At 51.7% G+C, this 24,276-nt stretch overlaps 1 protein-coding gene across 3 annotated transcripts; it reads left to right on the plus strand.

The window, feature by feature from the left end:
* The first annotated feature begins 247 nt into the window (after positions 1-247).
* On the plus strand, positions 248-20,262 carry MBD3 (methyl-CpG binding domain protein 3). Of its 3 annotated transcripts, none has more exons than XM_079960844.1 (7): positions 248-365; positions 8,643-8,802; positions 11,073-11,210; positions 13,521-13,611; positions 15,137-15,314; positions 16,848-17,045; positions 19,153-20,262. In XM_079960844.1, exons 1-6 carry the CDS (start codon positions 289-291, stop codon positions 17,038-17,040), a joined length of 837 nt encoding a protein of 278 aa, XP_079816970.1. In that variant the 5' UTR covers positions 248-288; the 3' UTR covers positions 17,041-17,045; positions 19,153-20,262. The 3 variants fall into 3 exon arrangements, with proteins under 3 accessions (XP_079816970.1, XP_079816971.1, XP_079816972.1); XM_079960845.1 differs by lacking the exon at positions 248-365 and adding an exon at positions 2,386-2,793; XM_079960846.1 differs by lacking the exon at positions 248-365 and adding an exon at positions 2,386-2,697.
* The last annotated feature ends 4,014 nt before the right edge of the window (positions 20,263-24,276 follow it).

Below are 24,276 nucleotides of genomic sequence, written 5' to 3' on the forward strand. Positions count from 1 at the left end.
GCAACGAGCCCCACTGAAATGGCTACTGAATTCAGTGGGTCCCTGCAGGTGTCAGCTCCTAGCCCCCCATTCTTAGGGGGGGTGTTAAAGAATGGGGTGCTTCTCTCCCCCCCCCAAATCCCATCCCACCCTCTTGCTTCTTCTGCCCCCAACCCCCTCGGGGCTGGCTGGCTGGCTGGCTGGCTAGCTGGTTGCCGTGGGGCGGGGCTTGTGGGGCGGAGAGGGGCGGGGGTCGCGTGCTTTGGGACCACGTGGCGGCGACTGCCGGGGGTTGGGGGGGCGAGGAAGATGGCCAAGGCGCCGGGGGGAGCTGGGGGGCCGAGAGGAGGCGGAGGAGGAGGGGGCCCCCGATGCCCTCCTTTGGGGTGAGCTTGCAATAACTTGGGGGGCGCGCGGGGGTTGCACTTTTGCAAGCTGGGGGGGTCATGCATGCAAAGGGGGCGAAGGTCCCGCTGCAAACAATGGGGTCAGTGTGGGTCACCGTGCATGCAAAGGGGGGGGGGTCTTGCAAAAGTGGGGGGCAGGGGGTCGGGAGGGAGGGAGCTTGGGGGGCAGGGGGTGGGTCGGGGGAGCCTGATATGGGGCAGGTGGGAGTTAGGGAGTTGCAAGGGGTCCAGGGCAAGGGATATGGGGGTCAGATCTAGGGGGTGGGTCACCGTGCATGCAAGGGGAGTGGGTCTTGCAAACGTGGGGGGCAGGGGTGGGTCGGGAGGGAGCTTGGGGGGCAGGGGGTGGGTCGGGGGAGCTTGATATGGGGCAGGTGGGAGTTAAGGAGTTGCAAGGGGTCCAGGGCAAGGAATATGGGGGTCAGATCTAGGGGGTGGGTCACTGCATGCAAGGGGAGGGGGGTCTTGCAAAATTGGGGGGCAGGGGGTGGGTCGGGGGAGCGTGATATGGGGCAGGTGGGAGTTAGGGAGTTGCAAGGGGTCCAGGGCAAGGGATATGGGGGTCAGATCTAGGGGGCTTGTTTGAGATGTGGGGCTGCTGCTAAGGGGGTGGGGGGCTATAGGGAAAGGAGATGGGGGGCTGCAGGGTGGAAGCAAGGGGGCAGGGATTGGGGGGCTGCTATGGGGACAGGAAACAGGTGGGTGTGGGAAGTTGTGGGTCTGGCAGTGTTGGGGGGAGCAAGCGGGCATGGGATCTGTGGGGCAGAGAAGGGAAGGAGGAAGTTAGGGGGCGGAGGGAGGGGCTCCATTTAAGCCAAGGGGGCAGTTATGGGGCGGCAGAGGGAGAGGGTCTAGGGAGATGTGGGGCGGGGGGGGGGTTCATAGAGGGGTGTTTAACATCAGAGGGGGTAGTTGTGGGTTCTATGGGACTAGGGGAGTTGTGGGGATGTGGGGAGGAGCCATAGGGGGCGGGAAGATGGTTGGGGCGGGGAAGTGTGGGGCAGACCAGCCCTATAGCGGGGCTGTGGGGTTTCCAGAAGAGCCTTCTTGGCCAAACTGGGCGTGGGGGAGACTGTTATTATTATTTATTGCACTTAAATGTGGGGAGAAGAAGGGGCTTGCTTTGGGGAAAGGGTGTTTTTTTTAGTGCGAGTGTCAGGGAGCCGGCGGCCGCATTCACACGTTCGGGGTTCTCGTGTCGAGCGGAAGAATATTGCGAGGCGGAACTCGTGAGGGGGGAAGAGTGAGACTTCCGTGTCGTGATGTTGCACACGTGTCCGGCTTTCTAATGGGGGGGGGAAGAGACTTCTGAGAGGGAAAGCGAGACACGCGAGCGCGTCTCGACGTCGAATACGTGTCGTATGCGGGGATGGGGACTCGTCTCCGCGTGTCCCGACGTCGTATACACGCGTGTCCCGCCTTTTTATGTGGAGGGAAAAGGCGAAACTCGTCTTGGGGCGTTGTCGGTCGCGTTCCGACGTTACACCCGTGTCGGACTTTGTGCCTTAATGGCAAGAGGCTTCGTTCACGCGCGTCGGGGCGTTTTGTTGTGAGGCGGCTGTCGCGTTTTTTATTCCCGGTGTGTGTTGGGGGGGAAAGAGTGTTTGTGTGTTTCGTCGCGCGTTCACGTGTCTTTGTTTAGACACGTGTTTTCCCTTCCCTGAGGGGAAAACAACCTGGGACTATATTTCCCTGCCTGGAGCGGAGGGATACCGTCCTTCGAAAAAAGCGCCTCGAGCGAATTGGCGGGAAAAACAAGGCGGACGTTTTGCGTGATTAAAAAAACCGTCCGCCAACGGCTTTTCGTGCGCGCGCCCGCGGCGGAGGCCGAGTTCACGCGAGAGGATGGAACGCTTGAGGATCGCGCGCGGGATGATGAATGGAGCCGCCGCGGTGGGCGGGGCGAGACGAGCCAATGGGGGCGCACGCACCGCGCGTCGTTGCGTACGTCGCCGCAGCGCCCCCTAGCGAGCAGGTGGAGCAGCTGCACGGCGTGATTGACAGCTCGCTTTTTCCCGGGGAACGTTCCATTCCCGTTTGCAGCCGGCGGAGGCGCTTTTGCAAAGCAGCAGCAGCAGCAGCAGCAGCCAGGCTGGCCTTGCAAGCCCGAGCGGACCTCGCAGTCGCCAGCAGCAGCAGCTGCAGCAAGCAAGCAGAACCGAGCCGAGCCAAGCACCGCTGCAACCCTGGCAGGGCGAGACCACGGATCTGCCAGGCAGGCAGGATCCAGAGGAGGAGGAGGAGGAGGAGGTGGCTGGGCCGAGGCCGAATCCGACCCGCCGGGCCTCATGGAAGCGATGGATCGGAAGAGGTGGGAGTGCTCAGCTCTCCCGCAGGGATGGAAAAGGGAAGAAGTGACCAGGAAATCGGGGCTCTCCGCTGGCAAGAGTGATGTCTATTATTATAGGTGAATGTGGGGGGGGGGCGGGAGGAAGGAGGGGGGGTGTTTTGGAGGGGGGGTGTTTACGCTGCCTGCAGCCGGCCTTTCTTCCTTCCTGCCTGTCTTCCATCGCTGCTGCAAAAGATGCTGTCAAGACGTCGCGCAAGACAACCGTGAACATGCCCTTTCGCTGCAACCCTTGCATGGCCTGGGGGGGGTGCCTTGCAGATGGTGGCGGGGGTCCAGCGAGATCTGCTTCTTCCCGCTTGCTTATGCAAGAAGGGGGTGCTGTGACGGGTGGCGGGCACGACCCCCAGTTGCAGTGGCACGAATCGGGGCTGTTCTGCGGGAGGCGTTGCAGGCGAATTACGGCTTCCTTGGGGGGGGGGAGGAGAGGGAAAAAGAAAAAAGAGAGACTGAGAGGTAGAGAAGGAAGGACGGAAGGAGAGAGAGAGAAAATTCGTGATAGTCCCCTTGCAAATCGCCGCCACTCAGGGCTAGTTTTGATTTTGCAAAAGATTTGGGGGGGAAGCAAGTGGGTTGCGGGGTGAGTTTCAGATTGAATGGGCACCCTATTGAATTTTTTATTGGGGGGGGAGAGAATACATGGAATTATTGCCTGCGTGCACTTTAGAGAGTTGCAACCCCGTTGTACTGGTGTTGTAAGGGGGAGTGGGAATATTCCTGCAGCGAAAAGATAATTTCTCTGTCTTTTTGCATTGAGGTTATGGGGTGTCTGCGTTGGCCGAGGGGTGTCTCTGATGCATGCGTCCCCCCCGGGGGGAGGCAACGTAAACACGGAGCTTTTCCGCCTAGAAAATTGTGGCTGTGCTGCATGGGGACACTGTGACAGTTCGGGAGCCGTTCACATAGCAACGGATTGACAGATGAATGCAGGAAATTATAAGCCCTCCCCCCCCTTCCCGGTGCTGCTTGCACCAAGGTTTATTATTGGGGGGGGGTCAGGAACAGAACCAAGTTCTAGGTATTAGAAAGGAGGAATGCAGCCCTTAGATAATAAAATAAAAAACTGGGAAGCTGTCGCTGCAGATTGGCTCCCCTTGCCAGGTGCTGGACTCCAAACCCCCCCTTGCATATGTGAGGGTCTTTGAGAAGGGGGCTGATGTTTGCAGGTGGATCCCCCACTAGTGGACCCCCCTGGACAGGCTGGGGAGGGGGCTGAACGGTTCATAGGGGTCTCATTTCCACCAGGGTCTCTCAAAATGCTATTTCATCAAGGTTTTTTTGGGGGGGAGGGGACTGCAGCTGTCGCAGGTTAGATATGCGGTGGTGTGCAGCCTATAGGTGCGCTGTGGGGCATTTGGGGGGGGGGGTTCCTGTCTAATAATAGCCAGCAGGCAGTAGAAGCAATTGCAGCCTGTTTTGTTATTTGGGGACGGTGTGTGTGTGTGTGTGTGTGTGTGTCAGCCTGTTGCATTGAGAGAGGTCCGTTAAAGAACATCTTTCTATGGCTGAAGTTATTCAGGGATACTCCACTGTGAATAACAATGTTTTTTTAATTTATTTTTTAAATATAATGATTTTTATTAGTTTTCAATTACAGTCCCTTAATGGCCTCATTATTGGGACGCAGGTGGCGCTGTGGGTAAAAGCCTCAGCGCCTAGGGCTTGCCGATCGAAAGGTCGGCGGTTCGAATCCCTGCGGCGGGGTGCGCTCCCGCTGCTCGGTCCCAGCGCCTGCCAACCTAGCAGTTCGAAAGCACCTCCGGGTGCAAGTAGATAAATAGGGACCGCTTACCAGCGGGAAGGTAAACGGCGTTTCCGTGTGCGGCTCTGGCTCGCCAGAGCAGCGATGTCACGCTGGCCACGTGACCCGGAAGTGTCTCCGGACAGCGCTGGCCCCTGGCCTCTTAAGTGAGATGGGCGCACAACCCCAGAGTCTGTCAAGACTGGCCCGTACGGGCAGGGGTACCTTTACCTTTACCTTTAATGGCCTCATTATAACAATTGTTTACGATACAATTATTAATACCAGTCGTTCAAATACCAAATGATATAATTTGGATAAAGTGGGCCCCCATGTGCTAGATTTGATTGTTTTATTTATTTCTCCAAAATCTTACTAAGTTCCATTTTTGTTTTATTATTTATACCCTGCCAATCAGGCTGGGTTTGTGATGACCCTGGAGAGCTCTCAAGTCTCCTGTTGTTGTTGTTGTTGTTGTTGTGTCTCTTGTTGTTGGTGGTGGAACGCTCTGTCCCAAGAGACTAGGGCCCTGTGGGATTTGACATCTTTCCGCAGGGCCTGCAAGACAGAGCTGTTCCACCAGGCCTTTGGCCAGGGCACAGCCTGACCCCCTCCTTTGGCAATCTTCACAGAACTTTAGCCTAATGGTTGCCATCAGTTTGATTTGAATTAATTTTATAATGAATTGATTTTAGAATGTTGTGCTATTTTAATGTTAGCCCTGAGCCTGGCTTCGGCTGCGGAGGGCGGGATATAAATAAAATTTATTATTATTAATTTATTATTGTTAATGCCCCACTCTGGGCAGCTTCCAACACACATAAAAACATAATAAAACATCAAACGTTAATAATGACCAAATCCCAATAATCCCAAAAAACTCACAGTAAGTTTAAAACAAAGCAACATTCACTCATCCATTAGGCATATAATAGTAAACATTGAAATTGAACACCTGCAAATCGCATAGTTTCCTGTTGTTTCCGTGGGGTGGCATGCACAGGAAACTTTGGGTGGGTGGCGGGGGCTGCCTTGGTGTGCCTTTGCCGGTTTGCAGCAAAGTTTGTTCCGAATAACCGCGACGTTCGTGCAACAATCATGTGGATGGTACCGGGGTCGGGAATGTTCTCCAACCCAGAGGTTGCAGTCTCTCTTGCACAGCCTTCCCGGAGCCAGCGTTGCAGCGAACCAATGCGAGTTTTGCCTTTTGCAAAGTGCTTGCGAACCTCTCTCTCTATCCTCCAGCCCCGGCGTAATAAGCGTTTGAATCGTAGAGTCGCGAGGGACCCCCAGGGGTCATCCATCCCAACCTGCTGCAAAGCAGGAATCTGAGCTGAAGCATCCATGACCCATGGCCACCCAGCCTCTGTGCATGGAAACCTCCACAACCACCATAGAGGGACTGGTGTCGAGTCGGAATCTCTTGAAGCCCTGGGTTCGAGATTATTCGGATGTGATTTGGGAGCCCGGACTATGCAACCTGATGGGATATGGGGCCATGGGCGAACTCTGCATGCCGTTGTGTTTTCGGACGTAGAACAGGGGCTGTGGGAGCTCTTTGCAGCCTAGGGGCCGCTTTTCCTTCCCGGCAGCATCGTGAGGGCCGCCTGCCAGCAGTGGGCGGGGCCCGGGAGGAAGTGGGTGGGGCAAAGGCTTACAATTTTCACACAAGGGGCACACACTCCCGGTTCTCCCTGGCCAGCACATTTCCACCTGCGCATGGAAGACACTTCCAAGGGCCAGAACAGAAGCCTGGGGGCCACATCCAGCCGCTGTCATGGAGCCTTTCCCAGAATCCTCTGCAACACAGAAAGAAAGTTTGGAAACGGCCCCTCTGCATAATCCATTGTTTAATTCTCAGGGGGTTTTTTTGCAATGGCGGCGGGTGTTCAAAAAAGCAAGCCCCTCGCGTGGTTTTTTCTTTCTTTTCCAGGCTTTGAAAAATGTCTGGCGTCTGGAGCCAGAAAGGGGAGGTGCAACGAAGCTGGCTTTTATTGATAATAGGAGCCGGGATCCATTTGCAAAACCTTTCCCCCCCCCCCCATTTCCTCCCTAAAGAGGGGAACAAAGAGATTTCTGCTTGCCCGTGCAGAGTTGGGACATATGGAAGGTTGTTTGGGCACCTTGAATAGGGGCTGCATTCATCTTAATCTCCCGCCCCGTGCTCCCAAAAGTCTGAATTTGCAAGTTGAGCGCTTTAAATAAAAGAGCGAAAGAATCGCAAAGGGGGGGGGGGAGGTTTAACCCGCTTTTTATATTTTGTTCCTCGGCGGCTGGGGCTAGCCATTGAAAACCTCACAAAGCGAGCGTACTTGTGAGGAGCGGGAGGGGAGCGTGCAGAATCGTTTCTCAGCTGCTTTCTCCTTTTTCTTTATAATGAAAAATACTGGTTTCAGGCTCGGGGGGGGGGCGAGGAGTCGCACAGGCAAAAGTCGCTTTGCGCTTGCTGTTCACAAAAGGGAGACATACTCCCTTGCTTCCCAACCCCACGATGGGAGGCTTCTCTCTCCCGCCGAAGCGTCCGTAACTTCAGAATTGCGTGGGTTTCAAATTTCGGAGGCTTTTTACGTACTTTTATTTTTTGGCATGAAATTCTGCATTTGCTCGGCTTTTCGTGGGGTGTTTGTGTGTGTGTGTGTGTGTGTGTGTGTAGGGGGTTGTGAATTGAGAACTCCGGAAACAAGCGCTGAAAATTCAGCCTGTTGGGAAAGTTGATTCAGTCCTAGGAGGTCAGTAAGGAGATGCTTGTGTACGTATTTGAACAGCAAACTTGTTCCTGCAGATTTATGGAGAAGGGAGAAGTCAATGGCCGTCAAGTGAAGATTCCTGGGTGTCTCCGCCATCTTGGGGCTGCATGCCTGGAGATCCTGGGATCCTGACTTTTCTCAAGACCCCATCCTGTAGAATTCTGCCGTTCTGTTTTATCTGCACAATCGGAATGAATTTTGGGAGCGAAGATGCTTTTGTGCAGCGAATTGGGAATCATTTTGATTGCAAACGTTATCTATCGACCTGCCCCGCTTCTTCTTAAAAGTGACGTGGGCCATTCATAACGTGAGTTCCACAGGATGGGGGTCAAAGTGCGTCAAAACGGTCCAGATCCGGGGATCCCCAGGCATGTACTACCAGATGGCAGAGACAGCGGGTGGCAATTGGCGCCTGGGTGTCTTCGCTTGGTCGTAAGCAGGCAATAAAGGTAAAGGGACCCCTGACCATTTGGTCCAGTCGTGGCCAACTCTGGGGTTGCGTGCTCATCTTGCTTTATTGGCCGAGGGAGCTGGCGTGCAGCTTCCTGGTCATGTGGCCAGCAGGACTAAGCCGCTTCTGGCGAACCAGAGCAGCACACGGAAACGCCGTTTACCTTCCCGCCGGAGCAGTACCTATTTATCTACTTGCACTCTGACGTGCTTTTGAACTGCTAGGTGGGCAGGAGCAGGGAGCAAGCAACGGGAGCTCACCCCGTCATTGCGGGGATTCGAACCGCCGGCCTGATCGGCAAGTCCTAGGCTCTGTGGTTTAACCCACAGCGCCACCTGCGTCCCACACAAGCGGCCAACAGCCAGGTGGAAAAAGCTCCTGGCCCCTGGCTAATTTCAAACAGTGACTCTCTCCGCCATCTCCCTCCGTCAGTTGCTTTAGCAGTAAAGCACTTCTCTTTTGCGCTTGTGGGCTTTGAGTACACCTGCCAGAGGTACATAGGGATTAGATGCAGCCCTCTGAGCCTTTTCCCCTGGCCCTTGGGACTCCCACCCCCTCACTGGGCCTGCTGCTGTGCTTTTGGCGGGCTGGAATGCGCACCTTAACGGCGATCATTCCTCTCGCTCGCCCGGATTAAAGGACAAGGGTTTGGTGTCCAGAAACCTCGTTTTGTGCCTCCCGTTGCAAAACAAAAAAAAAACGGTAAGAGCCTCACCCGTTGCTGCGACGAATTTGCCTACAGCCCTGCCCCCTAGAGCCATGCGGCGCTCAAAAAGTTCCCTCCGATGGGAAGAGATAGAAGAAGTTCCCTGCTTTTTCTTTGCTTTGCGGCTGTGTTGTTTTCCTAGGGCAGCTCTGCCCCGAACGGATTTTGTTTCGCCGCACCCGGTTCGCCCTTGTGCTGACGCCCCCAGAAGCCATAATTTCTCTCTCTCCCCGTCCCTCTTTTTTTTCCCCCCTTTCCCCCCAGCCCGAGCGGGAAGAAATTCCGGAGCAAGCCGCAGCTGGCCCGTTACCTCGGCAACTCCATGGACCTGAGCACCTTCGACTTCCGGACAGGAAAGATGCTCATGAGCAAAGTCAACAAGAACAGGCAGCGGATGCGCTATGACTGTTCCAGCCAGACCAAGGTTAGCTCCGCTCTCCACCCCAGGAACCCCATAGCACTTGACCCTCGCCATGCCAGCCTCCCCAGGCCTTTTGTGCGAAAGGCAGCCCTGCTACGCTGCAGGCAACACACACACACACACACACACACACACACACAAAAAAAAACTTGCTCAGTATGGCATTTGCCTCCTCGGATGGGTCATAAGGAAAGGGTTTTTCGGCTGCGGCTCCAACCTGGTGGAACGCTCTGTCACAAGAGACAAGGGCCCTGCAGGACTTGACATCTTTCCGCAGGGCCTGCAAGACAGAGCTGTTCCACCTGGCATTTGGTCAGGGCGCAGCCTGACCCCCTCCTCTGGCAATCTTTACAAAGCTTTAGTTTATGGTTGCCATCAATTTTGATTTTAATTCATTTTTATAATGTTTTATAATGTCACACTGTTTTAATGTTGTTAGCCGCCCTGAGCCCGGCTTCGGCTGGGGAGGGCGGGATATAAATAAAATTTATTATTATTATTATTATTATTATTATTATTATTATTAAAATAGATGTGATTAGCCAGTGAGAATGCAAGGGGGGAATAAAAGTTGGAGTGGGAGGTTTTGAAAGTGAGTTGAGTTGAGAGTTGAGGTTTGGGAGTTGAAGAAGGAAGAGGGAGGTTTAGGTGTGGGTTGGTAAGAGTTGTATTGTGAGAGAGGGAGAGGAATTGTTAGGTGGAGTCAGATAGATAGCTGGAATAATCAGTTTAAAGTTGCTAGGAACTAAGATTTAAGAAAAGGACAAGAAAAATTAACTGAAACCGTAAGCTTTGTCCCTGCATTTAAAAATAAACTTGATTATTTGTTTATGTTAACAACTGACTGGACTCCGTGTGTCCCCGTGAGATACGGGGTGGTGGCAGCGGGAAAAGCAATGGCAGTGGCGGCACAGGGTCAATAGACCGTCAAACATCCCGGGGCCCTGTGTGTGATCGCCACACTCCATTAAGGCAAGGGTGCTTAACCTCTGCAGTCTCCATAAATCTTCGCTCCGCTCCTCTCAAGGAGGAGGAGATTTGGGGAGGGCATAGGGGTGGAGTTTTGTTGCAGAAGCACAAATCTTCCCTTTCTTCCAAGAAACGCACTTGGAAAAAGTTGTCCCTAAGGATACAGTGGAACCTTGGTTTTCGAACATAATCTGTTCCGGAAGAACAGGGCCTTCTCTGCAGTGGCTCCCCGTCTGTGGGACGCTCTCCACCAGGGAAGTTCGCCTGGTGCCTTCATTATACACCTTTAGGCGCCAGGCAAAAATGTTCCTTTTTAACCAGGCCTTTGGTTGATCTTATTGACATCTGACACCCTTTTGGAATGTGGTTCTTTTGGGGGTGGTTTTATTGGGTTATTGTTTTTGGTTTGATTTTATATGTTGTGGTCTTGTTTGTAAACCGCCCTGAGACCTCCAGGTATAGGGTGGTGTATAAATTGAATGAATGAATGAATAACGTCCGAAAATCAAAGGGCAGTCGATGAAATCCATTGAGAAAATAGAGACGCACACCTCGGAAGCCGTTTGACTTCCAAGGCGCGTTCGAAAACGGAAGCACTCACTTCTGGGTTGTTGGTGTTCAGGTTCCAAATTGTTCGTCAACTGAGACGTCCGAGAACCGAGGTTCCGCTCTAAAACAAAACGACTATAAGTTTAGTTTGGAGATGGTATTGAACAGCAGTCAGATCAAATCAAAGAAACAAGGAATATTTGTGTGATAATTTGGATGCTAGGAAACAGGGACTTACGTTCACATGTGGTTGGGTGTGTAAATATGTACAGTGGTATCTTGGGTTACATACGCTTCAGGTTACAGACTCCACTAACCCAGAAATAGTACCTCGGGTTAAGAACTTTGCTTCAGGATGAGAACAGAAATCGTGCTCTGGCGGCGTGGCAGCAGCAGCAGGAGGCCCCATTAGCTAAAGTGGTGCTTCAAGTTAAGAACAGTTTCAGGTTAAGAACGGACCTCCAGAACGAATTAAGTACTTAACCCGAGGTACCACTGTACAATTATTATTTTTTGGGGCAAAGGTTGTTTAAGGAGATTTCAGAAAAACCACTGGGTGAAAAGTCCAGAGGTGGCATGATTGTTATCGATTTACGATGGGGTGGTGGAAGGTTCGCAGGCTAGGAAGGGCTTGCTCGCAAGTTTATCAACAGCTGCACGAGTTCAGGAAGTGGGAGAAGGGGCAAGGTGAAGCATCAAGTTGCGCCGTTTTCGATCTGTTGGAGTCACCTGCCTCTCCGTCGTTCTGTTTCCAGGGCAAACCTGACCTGAACACTGCGCTCCCTGTCCGGCAGACGGCGTCGATTTTCAAGCAACCCGTCACCAAAATCACAAACCACCCAAACAATAAAGTCAAGACGGACCCCCAAAAGGCAGTCGACCAACCCCGCCAGGTAAATGGGTCCTGGTGGGCGCACACCTGTGTGATATGTATTCAGTGAGTCTGCGTTTGCCTGAGATGGAGTCTGGATTAAGGATTCTGAGCTCCTCATGACATCCAATCCCAGGACATTTTCAGAATTTCCTGTGTGTCCGTGGCATTTCTTCCTGTCCTCGTTCCAATGAAGTTTTTGGATACCAGTATTTTGGGAATAGGGGACACGGGTGGCGCTGTGGGTTAAACCACAGAGCCTAGGGCTTGCCGATCAGAAGGTTGGCGGTTCGAATCCCCGCAATGATGGGGTGAGCTCCCGTTGCTCAGTCCCTGCTCCTGCCAACCTAGCAGTTCGAAAGCACGTCAAAGTGCAAGTAGATAGATAAGTACCACTCCGGCGGTGCTCTGGTTCCATGCGCTGCTCTGGTTCGCCAGAAGCGGCTTAGTCCTGCTGGCCACATGACCCGGAAGCTGTACGCCGGCTCCCTCGGCCAGTAAAGCCAGATGAGCGCCGCAACCCCAGAGTCGGCCACCACTGGACCTAATGGTCAGGGGTCCCTTTACCTTTATCTACCGTATTTTTCGCTCTGTAAGACACACCAGACCACAAGACACACCTGGTTTTTGCAGGAGGAAAACAAGAAAAAAAATATTCTGAACCTCAGAAGCGCAGTGAAAGCAGCAATCCCTCTTTCTGTTCTGGCTTCTGGGATAGCTGCACAGCCTGCATTCACTCCATAAGACGCACACACATTTCCCCTTACTTTTTAGGAGGGAAAAAGTGAGTCTTATAGAGCAAAAAATATGGTATTTTGGGAATAAGTTGTCCTCAATCGATCAGTATGAAAATATGCTTTAACCGACGCCCTGTCCTCATATTATGTTTCCTCTGTGCCGTGAGTCGCTTCAGAAACATCTGCCTAGAACAACAGCGTGCAAATTAATATTTTCTTCCCTTCCAATCCTTTTAAATTGCTTTTGGAAGTACTTTAGTGGCAGGGATAACATCCCTTTACGGATTCAGAATAGCATCTAGTAATTCTTGCTGCTGACGGCTGTCTGTCTAAAGGTAAACGTTGACTACAGATGTTACGGAATCAGAAAAGGGTTTTATTTCAGTGTGTTTTATTTCACGTGATTTGCATTCCTCTCGGTTGCAATGAAACCTCAAAGCTGTTGACGAAAAAGATCATAGTGGTTATCTTCTGGGGGTTTTTGTGGGGAGGGGGAAGCTATTGTTGTTCCAAACCATTAAATATTTCCCCCTTCCCCTTGCTTTACCCATAAAATCCAACTGGCATTCAAGTCGGAGTTAATAATTTTAAATAAATGACACTTAGAAAGGATTCTCTCTGGCTGAAAGCCAGCACTGGACTGTGTGCATGTGTAGACTTAAAAGCACATGGCTTCTCCCCACCTGCACACAAAAAACGAAAAGAACCGTGCGAAATATAGTTTTCCACTTGCACAGCTACAGTTCCCAGCGCCCTTAACAAACAACCCTTTCCCAAGGATTCGCAGCATGTGCTTTTAAATGTGTGGGCAGCTGGTGTTTTTGTGCCGCTCAGAAATGTGCTTAACGGGTCGTTCTCTCTCTCTTTCCCTCTTTTCTGTAATTCGCTCTACGCGGGGCCGCCCTTGAAGCTGTCCCAGAAACTCCAGCGGGTGCAGAATGCTGCAGCCAGGCTCCTCACGGGGTCTCTGCCATGGGAGCATATTCACCCAGTGCTTTTCAAACTGCATTGGCTCCCGGTGGAGTACAGGGTCAGATTTAAGGTGCTGCTTTTGACCTTTCAAGCCCTTCATGGCCTAGGACCCTCGTACCTACGGGACCGCCTCTCCCGCTATGCCCCACGGAGAGCCTCAAGGTCCATAAATAGCAACACCCTAGTGGTCCCAAGCCCTAAGGAAGTCAGATTAGACTCAACCAGAGCCCAGGGCCTTTTCAACACTGGCTCCCGCCTGGTGGAACGCTCTGCCTCATGAGACCCGGGCCCTGCAGGATCTGATTTCTTTCCGCAGGGCCTGTAAGACAGAGTTGTTCCTCCTGGCCTTTGCCTTGGAGCCAATTTGATTCCCTCCCTCTCTTTCTTTTTTCTTTTCCTTCTCCTCCTGCGTTGAGGCTACATTTTAATATTTTAATGTTGTGTTTTAATTTTGTTTTTAAGTTGTAATCATTGTTTTTATTATTGCTTGTAAGTCGCTCTGAGCCCAGCATTGGCTGGGGAGGGCGGGGTATAAATAAAAATTATTATTATTATTATTATTATTATTATTATTATTATTATTATTTATTAATTATTATTATTATTTTCTCTCCTTTTCCCAGCTCTTCTGGGAGAAGAAGCTCAGTGGCCTGAATGCCTTCGATATCGCAGAGGAGCTGGTGAAAACCATGGACCTCCCGAAAGGTTTGCAAGGTACTGTTCCCATTTTTGATCGCTGCAAATAAACGATAACTCGCCTCGTCCGGCATCCTGCCTCTGGGGTCAACTAGATACCATCAGAGGGAATATAATAATAAAAACTTATTATTTATACCCTGCCCACCTGGCTGGGTTTCCCCAGCCACACTGAGTGGCTCCCAACCGAATACTGTATTAAAAACACAATACAGCATTAAACATTAAAAACTTCCCTAAACAGGGCTGCCTTAAGATATCTTTTAAAAGTAAGTTGTTTATTTCCTTGATGTCTGATGGGCGTTCCACAGGGCAGGTGCCACCACTGAGAAGGCCCTCTGCCTGGTTCCCTGTAATCTCACTTCTCGCATTATTATTTGCACCCCTCCCATCTGACGGGGCTGCCCCAGCCACTCTGGACAGCTTCCAATATATACGAAAACGTAATAAAGCATTCCAAAAACAGCAGTTGCAGAACCTTATTGGGCCAGTGTAATCTCGCCCCCAGGGTGCCCCTTACCCTAATACAGTGGTGCCCCGCAAGACGGAAAACTCGCTAGACTTAAGAGTTTTCCGTTTTGGAGGCGCTTCGCAAAACAAATTTCCTATGGGCTTGCTTCGCAAGACGAAAATGTCTTGCGAGTTCCTGCGGGGTTTTTTCCCTTTCCCCCCCCTTTTTCTAAGACGCTAAGCCAATAAGACGCTAATCCGCTAAGCCGTCAATGGGCTTGCTTCGCAAGACGAAAAAACCGCTAGACGAAGAGACTCGCGGAACGGATTCTTTTCGTCTTGCGAGGCACCACTGTATATAAAAAAGCAGGAAGAATGGAGGATGAAACTAATGGGCTATGCAGAACTTGATAAACTAACGGGAAGGATCCGAAACCGGCGGAACCAGAAGTTTACCGAGGACTGGAGTAAATTTACGGATTATTTGAAAACCAGAAGATCCAGTTACAACGATGTACAGTGGTACCTCGGGTTACAGACGCTTCAGGTTACAGACTCCGCTAACCCAGAAATAGCGCTTGAGGTTAAGAACTTTGCATCAGGATGAGAACAGAAATCGCGTGGCGGCAGCGGGAGGCCCCATTTGCTAAAGTGGTCTTCAGGTTAAGAACAGTTTCAGGTTAAGAGCGGACCTCCGGAATGACTTAAGTACTTAAACCAAGGTACCACTGTAGTTTAATTAAGTCAACAAACACCAACGGACTCGGATCTGGTGATAGCAGGTCTTTTCAAAGCCTCCTGGTCATTTACACCTCCTGTGCCCCCCTTGCCTGTTTTGGGGTCGACCGACCGTCCTATATGTAGACACCTACAACAGCGTTCGTCAACCTGGCGCCCTCCAGCTGTGGTCCAAAATATCTGAAGGGTCCTAGGTTTAAAAGGCCTGAACCCAGGGGTCAGCAGACTTTTTCAGCAGGGGGCCGGTCCACTGTCCCTCAGACCTTGCGGGGGGCCGGACTATATTGGGGGGGGAATGAACGCCAGCAGCCGTGCAGTGACCACATGCCCCGTGTCTCCTCTGGCACCCCTGCAGGTGTGGGGCCCGGCTGCACCGATGAGACCCTCCTCTCCGCCATCGCCAGCGCCCTTCACACCAGCACGATGCCCATCACCGGGCAGCTCTCTGCCGCCGTGGAGAAGAACCCCGGGGTCTGGCTCAACACCTCCCAGCCTCTCTGCAAGGCCTTCATGGTGACCGACGAGGACATCAGGTCAGTGACGCTCCCTGGAGCAGGGAGAAGTTCTCTCTCTCTTTCTGTCTCTCTCTTCCTTTATATCTCCCTCTTTCCTTCCTTCCTTCTTTCTCCCCCCCCCCTTTATCTCTGTCTCTTTCTGTCTTTATCTTTCTCTCTCTCTCTTTCTTTCTTTCTCTCTCTTTATCTCTCTCTTTCTTTCTTTTTTTCTATCTCTCCCTCCCTCCCTCTCTCTCTCTCTCTCTCTCTCCCTTTCCTTCCTTCCTTCCTTCCTTCCTTCCTTCTCCCCCCCCCCTTTATCGCTGTCTGTCTCTGTCTTTATCTTTCTCTCTCTCTCTCTCCCCCTTCTGTTTCTCGTTCTTTCTTTCTTTCTTTCTTTCTTTCTTTCTTTCTTTCTTTCTTTTTTCTTTTTTCTATCCCTCTCTCTCTCTCTCTCTCTCTCTCTCTCTCTCTCTCTCTCTGTCTCCCCCTCTTTATCTCTCTGTATCTTTCTGTCTTTATTTTTCTCTTTCTTTCTTTATCTCTTTCTTTCTTTCTTCCTCTTTCTTTATCTCTCCCCCTCTTTCCCTCCCTCTCTCCCTCTTTCTTTCCCTCTCTCTCTCTCTCTCTCTCTCTCTGTCTTTCTCTTTATCTCTCTCTCTCATCCTCTCTTTCTCTTTCACTATTACTACTACTACTACTACTATTACAGTGGTACCTTGGGTTACATACGCTTCAGGTCACAGACTCCGCTAACCCAGAAATAGTACCTCGGGTTAAGAAGTTTGCTTCACGATGAGAACAGAAATCGTGCGGCAGCAGCAGGAGGCCCCATTAGCTAAAGTGGTACCTCGGGTTAAGAACAGTTTCAGGTTAAGAATGGACCTCCGGAACGAATTAAGTTCTTAACCTGAGGTACCACTGTATTATTATTATTATTATTATTATTATTATTATTATTATTATTCAATCTCTACAATATCCTTATTGAGCTGAGCTGGCCTTAACTGTGCCCAGTATTCCAAACGCCAACATTTCCTTCCTCTCGTGGCCATTGTTTCTGTTCTTCTGTTCTGGCCTCAACCAGAGCCAGGGCCTTTTCGGCTGTGGCTCCGATCTGGCGGAACGCTCTGTCACAAGAGACTAGGGCCCTGCGGGACTTGACGCCTTTCCGCAGGGCCTGCAAGACAGAGCTGTTCCGCCAGGCCTTTGGCCAGGGCACAGCCTGACTCCCTTCTTTGGCAATCTTCACAGAACTTTAGCCTAATGGTTGCCATCAATTTGATTTGAATTAATTTTAGAATGAAATGATTTTAGAATGTTGTGCTATTTTATTGTTGTTAGCCGCCCTGAGCCCAGCTTCGGCTGGGGAGGGCGGGATATAAATAAAATTTATTATTATTATTATTATTGCACCTTGAGGGTCCCATCCTCTTGACCGCAAAGGGGTCTCCGCACTGGTCTCCCAGGCGTGTGGCGGAAACGCAAAGCAGCTGCCAAGACAGGCGGTTATTTGGGGAGGGGGCTATGCCACCATCCCCCAGCCTCATCCATCTTTCCTTCCCCATACAGGAAACAGGAAGAACTCGTACAGCAAGTGCGAAAGAGGCTGGAAGAAGCTCTGATGGCGGACATGCTTGCTCACGTAGAGGAGATTGCGCGGGACGGCGAGGCGCCTGAGGAGAAGGCCCTGGGGGACGAAGACGGGGAGGGGGAGGAGGAGGAAGAGGACGTGGATCGCGGGCCGGAGGTAGAGAGCGTATAGTCCAGGTAAAAATACCCTCAGTTGCTCCGAGGGAAACCCTGTAGCTCCGTGGCAAAACATGCAAGCAGAAAAGGCTATTTCCATGTCTGAATCCCTAGAGGCTGCTGCCAGTCAGTGCAAGCCAGAGGTTTTCAACCGTTTTGGCTCCGCGGCTCCCTTGACCAACTGCATTCTTTTTGCGGCGTCCCTGTGGGGCTCAGGAGCCCCCTTCCCTGCAGAGCTGGCAGCCCCTCACCCTTTTTCCGAACCCCCTCCCTTGTTGAGCGTTCCCTCGGCCTCCTCTCCCCTTTCCACCTTGTTGCTTTCTCATCTCGGTCGGTGGAAAGATTGGACTGTCGGCTGCCCTGGATATGGAGTCCCGTCGATAATCAGCCACCGAGGAGGCAGCTCGCATTTAACGGCAAGCTTATCTCGCTAAACCACAGAGCCTAGGACTTGCCGATCAGAAGGTCGGCGGTTCGAATCCCCGCAATGACGGGGTGAGCTTCCGTTGCTCGGTCCCTGCTCCTGCCCACCTAGAAATTCGAAAGCACGTCAAAGTGCAAGTAGATCAATAGGCACCACTCCGGCGGGAAGGGAAATGGCGTTTCCGTGCGCTGCTCTGGTTCACCAGAAGCAGCTTAGTCCTGCTGGTCACATGACCCAGAAGCTGTACGCCGGCTCCCTCGGCTAGTAAAGCGAGATGAGCGCCGCAACCCCAGAGTCAGCCACGACTGGACCTGATGGTCAGGGGTCCCTTTACCTATCTCTCTTGCTCTTTCCAAAAACTCTATGGAAACCAAAAGCACAGCCCTCCGTCGAAACCCACGCTTCCCCGAATGGCGTGGTGCTGTTCTCTGGCCAAGCAGTGTGCAGAAAAATGCATGGATTGTGGCCAAGTGTGTGCCAAGAGGTGTTGAAAATAGCACCCCAAAGTCCAACAGAGGTTTTTCCGAACCCCCTCCCTTGTTGAGCGTTCCCTCGGCCTCCTCTCCCCTTTCCACCTTGAGGTTTCCAACCTTTTTGGGTCCACGGCTCCCTTGATCGACATTTGTCTGTGGCACCCCTGTGGGGCTCTGGGGCCCGGTTATGTCCCCCCTTCCCTGCAGAGCTGGCAGCCCCTCACCCTTTTTCGAACCCCCTCCCTTGTGGAGCGTTCCCTCGGCCTCCTCTCCCCTCTCCTTGGGGGTCCTCTGGTCTCTGAGCTGCCCCCAAGAGAGGTTCCTCCTCACACTGCCCCACAGGGGCCCGGGAAAAGGATGCCCCCAGCCTCAGTGGCCCAAGGGAGACTGGCCAAAGGTGAATGTGAGGCCAGCGCCTTACTTTGGGGGGCAGCAGTGGGCGCTGCCAGGCCTGCACGGCGGAAAGGCTCCTCTACAGCACCGGGCACTCAGCAACCAGGCTGGCATTGCAGACAGCAAGCTCAGGAAAGCCTGCCTGTCCGGCCTCCCACTTCTCTGCCCATTCCCAACAGCAAGGTCTGGCCGGCTGGGCTCCCTCGCCCGCTTGCTTGCTTATTCCAAGGCTGCCCAGCTCCTGGCACCCAGCACCCCCTGGCCAGCCCCAGAGGCACCATACGCCTGCAGAGCTTGCAGCCAGGGCTGCTGCAACCAACAGCCGTGCCAGCCTTTGGGAGGCCGAGACGCCAGAGGGCATCGGAGGAGGGAGGGAAGGAAAGAGGGACGGAGGCCAGGGTTGTGGACCCAAAACTTTTAAGCAAGGTGCTAGAACTCTGTGATAGGGACGCATTTGGCGCTGTGGGTTAAACCACAGAGCCTAGGGCTTGCCGATCAGAAGGTCGGTGGTTCGAATCCCCGCAATGACGGGGCGAGCTCCCGTTGCTCGGTCCCTGCTCCTGCCAACCTAGCAGTTCGAAAGCACGTCAAAGTGCAAGTAGATAAATAGGTACCCCTCCGGCGGGAAGGTAGACAGCGTTTCCGTGCTCTGAAGCGGCTTAGTCCTGCTGGCCACATGACCCGGAAGCTGTACGCTGGCTCCCTTGGCCAATAAAGCGAGATGAGCGCCGCAACCCCAGAGTCGGCCACGACTGCACCTAACAGTCAGAGTCCCTTTACCTTTACCTAGTCCTCTGTGATGGATCAAGTCTCTCTCTCTCTTCCTCTCTTCCTTCAGGGAGTCCCTCTTGAGAATCCTAGCCTTTCCTCGCCCCGCGAAGAGGCGAGCTTGCCGTCGGACAGCGTCGCATGTCGTCTCCGCAGCCACCTGGAGATGCCTTCAGCCTCCGGTCGTCTTCAGCCTTTATTTGCCGGACACTCAAGAATCCAGTGGCTCAGTAGATCCTGGGTAGCTTGAAGATGGACTTTACTCAAACCCGTAGTCTTTCTCTCTCCTCTCTCAACCCACCACCCCCCAATTGTCATTTCCTCAAGTGTTGACAGGGAAGGAACGCAGAGAAACTGCAAACGTTAACTGATCCGTCTTTCATTTCCAGGGTGCAGTGAAGCAATTTGAGCCTGCTTCCCTGGTTGTCGGTTTTTTATTATTAGGTAGCACACACATGTACCCAAACTTAACGTCCTCTTTCGGCTTAAGGTAGAGGCGCTGTTTTTAAATGGGGACCACCTGCCCCGTACTTGGTTTGGTTGCTCCAGTTGTAGATAATCCTTCCTTCTGCGAAATCTCGCTATGGGATTTGTGTGTGCGTTTGTGTGTTTTCATCTTAACTTTTCCAGGCTGTCCGGTTTTCCCAGAGGTGTAACGGGGGGGGGGGCGGTTTCCTTCCCATATGAGGGGAACGGTGACCTCAAAAGCTGCCAGCCGTTTGTGCGAATCTCTCGAAAGTGCAGAGGTTCGGGGTTACGCACACAAAAGTCCATTTATCCAGTGGCAATGTCATGAGAGGGGGGGAACCCTTTCGGAGAAAACTTTTGTGAGCTTAAAGGTGCTGTATCATTTGTGTGTTTTTCACGACCATGGATTGCAAGGAGGGTGTATAGTGACCTCTCCAAATCCGTTTTAGTAGATTCAAATCATTTGCTTTTGGGCAGCAGATGTGGCCTTTTGCTCGTCTCACGCAATTGAAAGCGATAGATTGAAAGTGGCGCGTGTCCTCAGAAGAGGCGAGCTGAACTGATCTGGTTTTGCAACGATTGCAGAGTCTGGCTTATTAGACGTGTTCAGCATCATACACCCCGCAACACAAAGCTGTCCCCAAATCAGACTTGCTTGGAATTAGCGCAACCCTTGCCTGAGGAGCCAACACGTAACCGTGCAAAGACCTGCGAGTTTTAATTGCACCGTTGCCATGCAGAAATCTGGGTTTTAATTGCACTGTTGCCGCGCAGAAATCTGCAGGTTTTAATTGCACCATTGCCGCGCAGAATTCTGGGTTTTAATTCCACCGTTGCCGTGCAAAAATCTGTTGATTTAAATTGCACCACTGACATGCAGAAATCTAGGTTTTAATTGCACTGATGCCACGCAAAAATCTGCAGGTTTTAATTGCACCGTTGCCATTCAGAAACCCGTGGCTTTTACTTTTACCCAGGCTTGTTCTGAACCTATTTAAACCATTTCTTTCTGGAGCCACACACAATGACAGGAACCTGTGGCGGAAAATCCTGGCTTGTTTTCGCCGCCCGGGACCCATGCAGTTTTCGGTTTTGGGTCAGCGCAGCGGCACCTGCCCCCTGAATCCCATCTCCAGTGCCACCCCACCTGCTAGCTCCACATTGGTGCTTCCAAACCAACATATGGGATTGTTTTTTTGGGGTGGAGGGAAAATGAGGCTCGGCTGCTTCTTCTGAGACGCTGCTTTTCCCTATTGGAGAGGGAAACCCTGCCCTTCACCCGGTTCACTGGCCATCCCTGCTACTGAATTTTGTCCATTTCAGATTTGTGTATATTTGTTTTAATCCCAGAAGCACGGATTTTCACTCCGTTCCGAAGCAGTTTTTGAGACTCCCTTTTGGGTAGGGAATGTTAGGAGAATTCTTGCAATGGAGGGATTTGCCAGTTTTTTTACACACACACAGATGCCTGTCTTTCTTTCCTCCCTCATTTTTTTTTCTCCATCTGCCTTTCCACCTTTTCAGGTAACTCCACGCAAACCCTTTTCCTCTTAAGCTTTCGCCGGCAGTAAAAACAGCGCCAGCAAGCTTCTCTCTTTCCCTGCGATGTTGCCGTGGCAGAAACCTCGTTCCTGCCGCACAGACAACTTATTTTTGCAGCGTCTCGTCACAACCTGGCAGTCCCCGTCCGAAGCGAGTTTCTTTTATTCCTCGAAGTGACTTTTGTATCAACTGCTTTTGCGGGGTGGGGTATAGTGCGGTTTTGCAGCTTTTAGATATTTCGCAGCGATCCGGGAGCCCCTTCTCCCCGCCTCGCCTCCTTAGCACTAACCGATGATGTCCTTTCAGCCGTGATCATATTTGTAATATTTGTGGGGGGGGGGGGACTATTAGTTTTGTAATTAAAAAGGAAAAAAGAAAACGATGTTTTGCGTACGTTCTTCCGGTGTGTTTCAGCGCTTGGGGAGAAAACGTCGAGATTGAATGCAAGTTGTCGTGCAACCCAGAGGCTGTGGAATTGGAAAAGGACCGGGAGGTGGAGGAACATTGCTGAGAAAAGGACCAAGCATTTTGCCTTTTTAAAAATTTGCTGCCATTGCTCTTGTGATCTCCTCCTGGCACTCAGGAAATCTCTGAGCCTGCTGGGCTTTTGCTCAATGAGGTGGTCAGACTGTTCAGTACTTTTCCCCATTTGGAAATAACAACAACAACAATAATAATAATAGTGTCGAAGGAGGAAGTTGGGAAGAGCGCTACACTTTACCACTTCCTGTTTCAGATCTATGTGCTTTTTTTCAAGGATCAGGTTAATTCTACCAGATCAGCATTTCGCCCAGATCGCTTACAAAGCTCACTCTTTGCTTTTCCTTCGGGGGGTGGGTCTGATCCAGTGAAGTAGCAGGGAAACTCCCGAAAGTTTGGCACCCTCCACGAGGGGTTTATCAATTTCATTTCACTTTTAATTTGTATTCCGCCTTCAGGCGGTTTGCAGGCTGCAAAGAAAATAGATGGCAAAGATCGTGCACGTTGTAGTAATAGTATTACTATTACAGTGGAGCCTCGCAAGACGAAATTAATCCGTTCCGTCTCTTTGTCTAGCGGTTTTTTCGTCTTGCGAAGCAAGCCCATTGGCGGATTAGCGCTTTTAGCGGCTTAGCGGATAACTTAGAAAAAGGGGGGGAGAAGGGAAAAAAACCCGCAGGAACTCGCAAGACATTTTCGCCTTGCGAAGCAAGCCCATAGGGAAATTCGTTTTGCGAAGCACCTCCAAAACGGAAAACCCTTTCGTCTAGCGGGTTTTCCGTCTTGCGAGGCGTTCGTCCTGCGGGGCACTGCTGTATTTATACCCCGCCCATCTGGCTGGGTTTCCCCAGCCACTCTGGGTGGTTTCCAGCAAAATACTAAAATACAATAATTCGTCAAATATTAAAAGCTTCCCTAAATAGGGCTGCCTTCAGATGTCTTCTAAAAGTCAGGTAGTTGTTTATCTCCTTGGCATCTGATGGCAGAGGGTGCCAGCACCGAGAAGGCCCTCTGCCTGGTTCCCTGCAACCTTGCAGGGAGGGAACAGCCAGAAGGCCCTCAGAGCTGGACCTCCGTGTCCAGGCAGAACAATGTAACAATCTGATCCAATACCAAAAGTCATCACAGTAACTTTAAAATAAACAACGTATCAAATAAAGCAGTATTTGACAATCCATTAGAATATAAACAGTGAGCGGCAAAATTAAATATCCACAAATAATAATTAGAACAGCTTGCACTTGTCAGTTACAATAAAGAATTCCTAAACTGTGATCAGTTAAAATAACGGCACAGTGCACAGAACACACGAAAGTAGGAGGTATATAGCTTGGTCCCTGGCAAATAGAAGGGGAAGAAATGGAGGCAGTGAGAGATTTTACTTTCTTGGGCTCCATGATCACTGCAGATGGTGACAGCAGCCACGAAATTAAAATACGCCTGCTTCTTGGGAGAAAAGAGACAACAAACCCAGACAGCGTCTTAAAAAGCAGAGACTTGCCAACAAAGGTCCGTATAGTAAAAGCTCTGGTTTTCCCAGCAGTGATGTATGGAAGTGAGAGCTGGACCATAAAGAAGGCTGATCGCCGAAGAATGGATGCTTTCGAATTCTGGTGCTGGAGGAGACTCTTGAGAGTCCCATGGACTGCAAGAAGATCCAACCTCTCCATTCGGAAGGAAATCAGCCCTGAGTGCTCACTGGAAGGACAGATCGTGAAGCTGAGGCTCCAAGACTTTGGCCACCTCATGAGAAGAGAAGACTCCTGGGAAAAGACCCTGATGTTGGGAAAGATGGAGGGCACAAGGAGAAGGGGACGACGGAGGACGAGATGGTGGGACAGTGTTCTCGAAGCCACAAACATGAGTTTGACCAAACTGCAGGAGGCAGTGGAAGACAGGAGGGCCTGGTGTGCTCTGGTCCAGGGGGTCACAAAGAGGCAGACACGACTAAACAACAGCTTGGTCCCAGGGAGAGGTCCAGTCTCGGCATCTAAATAGGGGTGGCACTGTCCTTTTGCCACGGAAAGAGAATCGCTAATAGCCAAGGTGTGAGATATTTCTGCACATGGACCCTGTGGTCTTCTGCATAAGGCGGCTTCCTTATGCAGCCCAAAGCACGAGGGAGGGAGGAAGGGAAGGGAAGGGAAGGAAGGAAAGTGGGAAGGAAGGGGCTGAAGGAAAAAGGGAAGGGAGGAGGGATGAAAGCAAAGGGAGGGTGGGAGAGAAGGAAGGAAAGGGGAGGAAGGATGGAAGGAAAAAGGGAGGGATGGAAGGGAAGTGGGGAGGAAGGGGCTGAAGGAGAAAGAAGGATGGAAGGAAAGGGAGGGAGAGAAGGAAGGATGAAAAAGGGATGGAAGAGGCTAAAGGCAAAAGGGAAGGAAGGAAGGATGAAAGGAAAGGGAGAAAGAAGGGAAGGAAGGAAGGATGAAAGGAAAGGGAGGGAGAGAAGGAAGGAAGGATAGAGACGGAAGGGAGGAAGGTTGGAAGTAAAGAGAGGGAGGGAGGGAAGGAATGAAGCAGGGACAGAGGGAGGGAGGGGGGAGAAAAAGAAAGAAAGAAAGAAAAAGACAGACGACCCGCAGCAGCAGCAGCAGCAGCAGCAATCGCCCCCCAGCCCCTGCCAGTTGCCCCCCAAGAGTCCAGGGCGGCGGAGGGGGAGGCGAGGAGGGCGTGGCTGTGATTTGCCCTCCCCCTGCTTCTCCCC

Source organism: Podarcis cretensis (genome assembly GCF_951804945.1).
Source record: "Podarcis cretensis genome assembly, chromosome: 18".
Taxonomy (NCBI): Eukaryota; Metazoa; Chordata; class Lepidosauria; order Squamata; family Lacertidae; genus Podarcis; species Podarcis cretensis.

What these genes read in the sequence shown, in the direction of transcription:
- MBD3 (XM_079960845.1), top strand. Translation starts at nt 2,675, where the DNA reads ATGGAAGCGATGGATCGGAAGAGGTGGGAGTGCTCAGCTCTCCCGCAG. An exon ending in ACTGTTCCAGCCAGACCAAG is followed by an intron (nt 8,803 to 11,072) that starts GTTAGCTCCGCT and finishes TTCTGTTTCCAG; the next exon opens with GGCAAACCTGACCTGAACAC. An exon ending in CCTCCCGAAAGGTTTGCAAG is followed by an intron (nt 13,612 to 15,136) that starts GTACTGTTCCCA and finishes GCACCCCTGCAG; the next exon opens with GTGTGGGGCCCGGCTGCACC.